This window comes from Nicotiana tomentosiformis, chromosome 11 (genome assembly GCF_000390325.3).
Source record: "Nicotiana tomentosiformis chromosome 11, ASM39032v3, whole genome shotgun sequence".
Classification (NCBI taxonomy): domain Eukaryota; kingdom Viridiplantae; phylum Streptophyta; class Magnoliopsida; order Solanales; family Solanaceae; genus Nicotiana; species Nicotiana tomentosiformis.
In genome coordinates this window covers 119,106,507-119,116,134 of record NC_090822.1, presented here as the reverse complement: position 1 = coordinate 119,116,134, position 9,628 = coordinate 119,106,507, and the positions used below count along the sequence as shown (strand labels likewise).

Below are 9,628 nucleotides of genomic sequence, written 5' to 3'. Positions count from 1 at the left end.
GTATTACTTTGTCAACTTAATATGTGAGGAAGTGCAATGTTTAGTACATTTTTACATAGTACTTGTAAATCAAAATCTTATCTTGTTGAATTGAATAAACAAATGTGGTTTTAGGTGTGAAATTGATCAAATTATCCCAATAAGTGACGAGCGTTTTGGGGATATAGGGGGTATAATTTTTGCCTATAATGAGATTGATTTTATTTAGCAGAATATGTCAATCTAATCAAGTATCATCATTGGTTAACTCATTGAAAGTTATGACTTAATCACATTCTTGGCACACCAAGTTAGTTTTAAGTCTAAATTACCCACTAATGATGATTAAAAATGTAATATGATCGCATATTCAGCAGCTCATTGTACAACTTATGAGTATATGAATCTGTAAATGACTAATAAATAGAGAAAAAAATATATGAAGACGGTCGTAATATCAAAAAAAGATCATAAAATTAAACAGAGTTGCTATAAACATAAGTTTATACTAAAAAGTAATTTAACGATAAATTATTTGAAAGACGAGGAAATGCCTATTCCAATATCTCCTAGGAAGCATTGTGCGTTGAGTATACATTCGCTATCTAGCTTCCCTTAAACGATACGGCAATAGAACATCCTTAGATATAATAGCCCTTTGAAATTCATAACAAAGCATCTTCCAAAATGAGTTTCAAACTCAATGTTGACTTTTTACCAAATTGTAACTATACAGTCAAGATTACACTAACCTTCACTAATTAGAATTGAGTCAAAGAAGCAATGGATGAGAATCAAGATTGAGTGAAACACAAATAGAAAGTGAGTAAATGATAAATTATCAAAATTTTAAATCTTTCAAGTTTGAATTTACTTCAATCATAACATCTACTTTTAAAAAAATATATATTATTAGCCAAGTTTGAAAAGGCCAACATTAGACAATAGACCTATATTGAGAAAAATTTATATAAATAAATTAGATAGATAAGTGTACTCACAAGTCTTAATATATTCTGCAGAAGCACATCCACTAAAAAACAAGGCACTGGATAATATTTTCACAAGTATAATTAGTCTTATTAATGCGGAAATAATAACTGTGTTCCAAGGAAAATATTGCAAATGACAATAAAAAAATAATAAAAAGAATAAAAGCTATCAAATAGTAACAAGGCTTATCAGTTAGTAAAGCCACTTCCACATAGAAAATAAAACATACTGTAGAATTTTTTAAAAAGAATATGTAAAAACGTACATATACATGCGAGAAATTTTAATCTCTAAATAGGTATCTATAAAGTAGATTTTGTACTGACCTTTTTCGATTATTTTTTTTGTTGCTTGAATTCAAAACCAAACCAAATAAAAATGTCGTTTATTTTTCCGGTTTAATTTAATTTTTGGTTTGTCTTCAATTTTTTGTTTATCGTGAACAACCCTTTCTATTTATTGTTAATTAATAATTTAATTGTGTAAATAATTTTTACGTAGTCAATGCACACAGTGAATGACTACTTTTTCTTCTTCTTTGTTGTGCTACTTCTCGTGGAATATATATCAATATTTTAAAATTGACATAGCATTTAAACCGCGATTTCAAAATTCATTTAAATTTTGATCTAAAATGTAAATTAAATATTGCTAGACATCTAACACAATGTAGTAAAAAAACATAATATTATCATGATATTAGATATATATTAAAAGTTAAGTCATGTCATATTCCAAAATTCTGAGGGACTACTCATAAATAATAGAGTAGTAAATCTGAACTCAAATTCTCAATTGGTCCATCAAATAATTTCCAATACTGTACATGTGATATAAGCTTATATGTTTATATATTAAATGACTTTACATATTCCTAACTTTGACCAAATTGCAGTAACTAATTTTAGTATTACACTCTAGTCATTTCCCCCCCTATATAAGAAGCCATCCTCTAGTCTTTTTCCTACACTTTACATTTCATAATTTGTTTCTTATTGCTTTTTCATGATGGCTAACTTGTTCATGTTTGTATTTGTTGGTATGGTAATGACATACCTTCAAATAATAGGTATTTTCTCCTCAAATTATTATCTTGGTTTTACTTTAAACATTTTATATTGTTATTATTTTTTGTTTACCTTCAAAGGATTAATTTTTCTGGGTATCCCCTATGCTTTATGCATGATTAAAAAATACCATAATTCATTTTGAGTGTGTGTTTGGTACGAAGGAAAACAGAAAATGTTTTTCAATTTTTTCATATTTGGTTGGTTTAAATATTTTGGAAAATATTTTTCTTATGAATTCATTTTCCTTCAATCGGAGGAAAATATTTTCCTTATCAAGAGAAGGGAAAACATTTTCCAAAACTCTTTCTCAACCTTCCCCACCCTATTCCCCACCCTCACCAATCCACCTCACACCCCCAGACCCACCCACCTAACCCCATCTCATGCCTATCCACCCACCCCTCTCTCAGAAAAGGCTTTTGTTTTTTCAAATTTTAATTTTTTGTTTGGTCACCACCCACCCTACTAACCCCCCGCAAAATAAATAAAAAAATTTACTTTTTTTTTTATAATTTCAAATTTCTGTTTTTTTTTTTCTGCACCATCCACCCCCACCCCGCCAACCCCCCCCTCGACTGCCCCACCACCTCACAATTTGTTTTTTTTTTACTTTTTGTTTTTTAATTTTAAATTTCTGTTTTTTCGTTTTTCTGCATCCCCACCCCCGAAATTTTTTTTTATTTTTATATATTTTCAATTTTAGTTTTTTCATCTTTCGGTTTACATGTTCGAAATTTTACAAGTTCCAAAGTTATGAGTTCGGAAGTTTATGTGTTTGGAAGTTTACGCGTACCAAACACCGGGAAATGAATAAGATTATTACTTGTTTTCCAAAAAAATATTTTCTTGAAAAATATTTTCCACGGAAAATATTTTCTGTTATACCAAACACACCCTGAGTGTAAATATTTACCAATAGTTAGGGCCTTAGGCGTATTCATCATTCGATTTGGATCGGGTTTTACCTAAAAAGAAACCAAATCAATTAAGATATGTTTTAAAATATTTGAACCAAATCACATCAAATATAACAGAAACTACATCGGTTCCATTTTTGTCGATTTTACAGTTTCCCCCGGTTTTTATTGTTTTTCTTTTTTGAAAATTCTCAAGTCTCAGAGTCTTGACATCAAGTCCCTTACTTGACATCGGAAAAATTGTAGGAAATTCTCGAAATAGACTAATTGATCATATGGCTAGTGAAAAGGCCAACATCAGACATTAGACCTATATTGAGAAAAAATTATATTAATTAGATATATAGTGTACTCACAAGTCTTAATATATTTTGCAGAAGAACATCTACTCAAAAATAAGTCTTAGTGAGGGAATAATCAGGGCGGATCTAGGTATCAATTTGTGGTGCTCAAGCACCCATTAACCCCAATGTGAGCTCGGGGTAGTTATAATAGAAAATAGTAAAACTATATCTAAATTGTAATAGGCAACACCCAGTAACAAAAGTATACTTGGGTGCTTTGGATCAACGGCGGAAGTTAAGGCTTGTTGTTTTTTGAGGTGGCTAGGTTCGATTCTTACGCTAAGCAGTTTTTCTTAGGAAAATTTAGCTGCTTTTTATGATAGTAAATATTTTATCAGCCACGCCGAATTCCGCTACTTTCCCGCAATGCATTGCCCTTCTTTCCCTAATTCCAAATCTAACCTTATTCTTTCCATTGCTGACATTTCCTTTTTGTTCTTTTTTTTTATATACATTTTCTTCTCGTTGTGACACATAAAAGGGAAAAAGTAAGAACTAAGATTTGATTAAAGCTAGAGAAATTGAAAAGAAAAAAATGTGCCTCTCTTAATATGTTTTGTCTCATAATAATTTTTGTGGCTCAAAGAAAAAAAATTGGGTATTTTAAAAGTAAAAAACAGTAAAGCGAAAAGCTTTCGTAACTATAAGCAATGATGTTATTATTTATCGTTTTCAATATGTGAATAATCGCCGAGCACAGTTATACCTTTTGGCTAGAATTTTGTTAATAATGATAATATTGTTAGTAGTTCATTATGACTTGTGTGTAGAAGTCTTTTTTGATAATGATAATATTAATCGTAATCTTTTCATTAATTTTTTTCTGTCGTGTTTATATAATTATATACTTCTACTATGCGATTAACAACAACTTTATGTTAGAGTGAGCACTCACGACCTTCAAATCCTGGATCCGCCACTGGGAATAATAACTGTGTTCAAAGGAAAATGTTGCAAAACACAGTTTAAAAAATTTAATTGAATAAAACTATCAGACAGTAACAAGGCTTAATCAGTTAGAAAAGCCACTTCCACAAAGAAAATAAAACATACTCAACAATTTAAGAAAAATATGTAAAAACGTACATATATGTGCGTAATTATAAGTTTTAAATAGGTATTTATATAATCGATTTGGTTTGATTTTTTCAATTATTTTTTGCTTAAAATTAAAATCAAACTAAATTTTATCAGTTTTAAACCAAATCAAACAAAAAAATATCGTTTTTTTGTTTTTGGTCGGTGTACTTCAGTTTTTAATTTGGTTTGGTTTTACGGTTTACATGAACACCTCCATATATAGTTAATTAATTTGATTGTGTGAATAACTTTTAGGCAGTCAAATGCATGCAGTCAATGATTTTTGTTTTTGCCCTTTTTGTGCTACTTCTCGTGGATATGTATCACTATTTTAAAATTGATATAGCATTTAAACCACAAGCTCAAAATTCGATTAAATTTGACAAAAAAAAAAAAATTATCTATCGTTAGACATCTAACACAATGCAGTGAGGGAAAAAAAAACAGATATTATGATGATATATTAAAAACTATGTCATGCTCTAATCATATTCCAAAATTGTGAGGGACTACTCACAAATTATAGAGTAGCAAATCTAAACTAAAATTTTCAATTAGACCATCAAATAATTTCTAATACTATACATACGCTTATATGTTTATGTATTAAATGACTTTACAAATACCTAACGTTGACCAAATTGCAGTAACTAATTTTAATATTACACTCTAGTCATTTTTTTCCCTATATAAGAAGCCATCATTTGGTCTTTTTCCTACATCATACATTTCATTTGTTTCTTATTGCTTTTTCATGATGGCTAACTTGTTGATGTTTGTATTTGTTGGTATGGTAATGACATACCTTCAAATAATAGGTATTTTCTCATCATCTCATTATCTTGGTTTTACTTTAAACATTTTATTGTTATTATTTTTTGTATACCTTCAAAGGATTAATTTCTTTTGGGTATCCCATATGCTTTATGCATGATTAAGAAATTTACCAAATCGCTTTTTCTGTTACATAATTTATACAGACGAGTTTATGTTCTATGTACTATTGATATATAAATATTTATATAACTCGATTACTTAAAATGTAATTATAGGTAACCCTCTTTTATTAATATTGGTTGGTCGCTTGAAAAAATAGTCAACAAACTATTATAATTGATTAAACTATATCGATAACGTAAAATCTTATACAGAATAGGTGCTTTAGTTTCAAAGGGTGTCACTTTGAGTACTTATGTAATGGCGGAGGCACGATTAATGAAGGGGTTCAATTGAATCCCTTTCGTTGGAGTACTGTGTAAATAATGCGAGAATAATAATTTTCATATACATATAAACTTTTGAATCTCTCCTTGACATAGAAAAAGTTTTTATTGTAGTGACATAAGTAGTTTAGAAAATTGCTTTAGGTCGCAAGTTTGAATTTTTTGAATCCCCTTATTACAATTTTTGGCTCCGTCGCTGATTCGACAATAAATTCCTTTATTTACACTATCTTTTTTTTATTTTATGATGCAGAGGCACAACCTATTGGAGTATGTTATGGAAGAAATGGTAACAACTTACCATCAGCACAAGATGTTGTAAATCTTTATAAAGCTAATGGCATAACAAATATGAGAGTTTACGATCCAATTGCTGAAACACTCACTGCTCTTAAGGGAAGTAACATTGAAATAATTCTTGATATTCCTAATGATAATCTTCAAGCTTTAACAGATCCAAATGCAGCTACAAATTGGGTTAATGCAAATATTGTGGCTTATTCACCAGATGTTAAGTTCAAATATATAAATGTTGGAAATGAAGTATCCCCTGCTAATGTTGCAACATCTAAATTTGCTCCCTTTCTTATCCCCGCATTGCAAAACGTGCAACAGGCGATAACGAAATTTCAACTTCAGGTTAAGGTCTCAACGGCTATAGAGACAGGGATTTTGAGGAACACATATCCACCTTCTCAGTCAGTATTTAGCGACGATATAAGCAGTTTCATTAACCCACTTATCGGGTTCCTGAAACAGAATAACTTGCCTGTCCTAGCAAATATTTATCCGTATTTTGGTTATCTTGGCGACCCTGCTCATGTGCCACTCCCTTATGCACTATTTACACAACAGAATCCCGATCCATCGGGCTATCATAATCTTTTCGACGCTATGTTGGATGCAACTTATTATGCAGTTGAGAAAGCTGGCGGAGAAAACTTGCCAATTGTTATTTCGGAAAGTGGATGGCCATCTGATGGTGGAGATGGAGCAAGTATAGATAATGCTGGAACTTATTACAGTAATTTGATTAGTCATGTGAAGTCAGGTGCAGGAACTCCACACAAGCCTGGAACTGCTATAGAAACTTATTTGTTTGCTATATTTGATGAAAATATTAAGATCGGGGCCGAGACTGAGAAGCATTTTGGAGTTTTCCATCCTGATAAAACTCCCAAGTATAATCTTAACTTCCAGGAGAGTAGTTGATTTTACAAAATTTGTAATTCTTCAATGATTTTAGGTGAAAACTATTGTCTCAATAAAAAGAATATATAAAGGAAGTTAGCCCCGGAAATATGTAGTTCATAATTCTCATATCTATATGCATACCACCTTTATAAATTTATTTATGCTGTCAAATTACTTGTTTAATTGCTTATTTTTTGTTTATATATTAATGTTTATATACTTATTCTATAAATTTCAAACACGTCGTTATCCTGAATCATATTGAAGTTTCAAAGATTATTGGTGGAAACTAAGAGAGAAAAGGGGAAATAAATAATTGAATCTTAACGAAGAAACTTAAAACTTGATTTTTTATTTTTGCTTTTCATGACTTAGATATATAAAATATGTAACTATTAACAAGTGATACACGTATAACGGCACGTGACTAACGACTAGTTATTTATGAAACGATCCAATTAGATTTCCTTGTTTCAATTCGGGAGCTTTACATAAATAGCCGGTCAGATTCAATATTAACTTTTTTTTTAGTCGTATACAAAGATTATATACTGATTATACATGGTTATACATATACTATACATGAACAATAAGTATATTATATATCTATCAGGTATTTTTAATTCAAGTGTAACGATCCGACTTGTCATTTTAAGAATTAGCTCCCCTTTAACGGCTTAAGACCTCGAGCAGCTTCGTAATGTGTATTATGACTTGCGCGTGCGGTCAAGTTTTATTTTTGGATGATTCGAGATTTAATTGAAAGAACAATATATTCTTGTTTTGGAAGCTTAAATGAAAAGAGTTGACCAGAGTTTTACTTTTGTGCAAACGACCTCGGAATGGAACTTTGATAGTTTCAATAGGTTCGTATGATGATTTCGGACTTAGGCGTATGTCCGGAATTGGAGTTGGAAGTCCGTAGAATAATTCGGCGCATTTTGGCGAAATTAGAAAGTTGATGTATACTAATTATATTATTCTGTGTGCAAACGAGAACTATTAATATGATGGATATCAATTGGATAAAGTGAACGAGGCATATTATAAGTGATGTGGGGTCTAAGGAGAGGCCTAAGCACAAGTCAAGTTGAAAATTTCATGATAGACTAAAAATTTCAAGTGGGTACGCACAAGACCAAATTTTGGACGAGCATATCTACATACATATAATAAGTTATATGATGTATAACCTATCAAATTAAATCTCTTTGAGTCTAGTTTTTAACGCTTCAAACCGTTCGTTATTTGGATACTCCTACAAGAAGCTATGACCAAATTACTAAAGACTGACAGAAAGCAATTTTGCGGCCAATTCTGCGACCACAGAATCATTCTGCGAGCCGCAGAAGTGGTTATGCGACCGCAAAATGGTCGTAGACTTGTCCAGTGAAGCCTATTTCTAGGCATCAGTTTTGCGGTGTATTATGCGACCCGCTTGCCAATTGTACGGTCCATTATGCGACCGCAGACCTGAGTTCGGAGGGTTAATTTTCCTATTTTCATAACCCGACCCCATTTTGATAAATAGCCTTTGGGGCTTATTTTGGGGGTATTTTTATAAGGGGTATAGAGAGAAGTAAGAGCATTTTAGAGAGAGAAGGAGGAAACCTAACATTATAATCATCCAATCTTGCACCAATCTTCAAGAATTAAGGAAGCCAATCACAAGATCTTCATCTAAGAGGTAAGATTCAAACCCCTAGTCTTCAATTTCGAGTTTGGGGTAAAAGATGGGTGGTTGAGAGAATGATTCTTGAGTGTAAGAGTATTATGCATATATTCTTGTACCAATAAGGTTTGTGGAAAGATTGTTGAGCTCAAATAAGTAAGGATTGGGTTGTGGAGCGAAGAAAATCTTGTAGAAGAACCTTGTAACCAAATTTGCACACCTAGTGTTTGATAAAATACTCAAATGAGCTGAAACCATGCATATCTTCCTAATTATGGTTCGCTTTTGTTATGTTTCTAAATAGATTGAAGTTTGTAGGATTTTCGGAATATTGTGGTAACGTAAGGAAAGCTCAAGAAAGACTGGAGCCGTTCGGAGGAAAATTCACGTGAGAATGCTATTTTGGAATATCGGCTTAACTCCGTTAAGGTAAGTGTCTTGTCTAACTTTGTGTAACGACCCGACCGGTCGTTTTGAGTATTATAATCCTATTTTCCCATTTACTGCTCAAATTGTGAATTACAGTTGTTATTTGGCTTGCCGGGGTAATTGGTTTGGGTTCGGTGAGGTTTTGAAATGATTTGGAGCACTTAGTTCCAAGGTTTAGAATTTAAGTTGAAGAGGCTGACCGGATGTTGACTTATGTGTAACGACCCCAGAGAAATTTTGCTAAGGAAATTCAGGTTTGGTAGTGCCGAGGTAGATCAATTAGTACAAATATTATAAGCTCGGACTTTTTGGGTTGAACAATGCACCGATGTGTAAAGAAAAATTTTGTCGGAAAAGGGTCTTTTCTGCGACCACTATGCGGTCGCAGAATCACTATGCGGACCGCATAATGGTCACAAAGTGGATCAGTAGAGGGGCAAGATTTGAGAAAAATCTGCGGTGCACTATGCGACCGCAAACCTGTTTTGCGGTGCATTATGCGACCGCAAAACAAGTATGCAGACCGCATAATGATAGCGGACCGGGTCAGTAACGCCCAGATTTGGAGGCCAAATTATGCGGCCAGTATGTGGACCGCATACCTGTTATGCGATCGCATATGCGACAACATAACTGCGTCGGAGCTTCCATTCTTTCTAATTTTTGACCCGACCCAACTTCGATTTATAGCCCTTGAAGTTCATTTTTGAGCCAAAATCTGATATTT

The 9,628-nt window shown here is 32.2% G+C and overlaps 1 protein-coding gene across 1 annotated transcript; it reads left to right on the top strand.

The window, feature by feature from the left end:
- The first annotated feature begins 5,117 nt into the window (after positions 1–5,117).
- Positions 5,118–6,957, top strand: LOC104085577 (glucan endo-1,3-beta-glucosidase, acidic-like). Its single transcript, XM_070188339.1, has 2 exons — positions 5,118–5,201; positions 5,860–6,957. Exons 1-2 carry the CDS (start codon positions 5,138–5,140, stop codon positions 6,816–6,818), a joined length of 1,023 nt encoding a protein of 340 aa, XP_070044440.1. The 5' UTR covers positions 5,118–5,137; the 3' UTR covers positions 6,819–6,957.
- The last annotated feature ends 2,671 nt before the right edge of the window (positions 6,958–9,628 follow it).

Excerpts from the sequence above, each read along its gene's own strand:
- LOC104085577 (XM_070188339.1), top strand. The coding sequence starts at position 5,138 with ATGATGGCTAACTTGTTGATGTTTGTATTTGTTGGTATGGTAATGACA. Across the intron at positions 5,202-5,859 it reads GACATACCTTCAAATAATAG|AGGCACAACCTATTGGAGTA; the intron begins GTATTTTCTCAT and ends TTTATGATGCAG.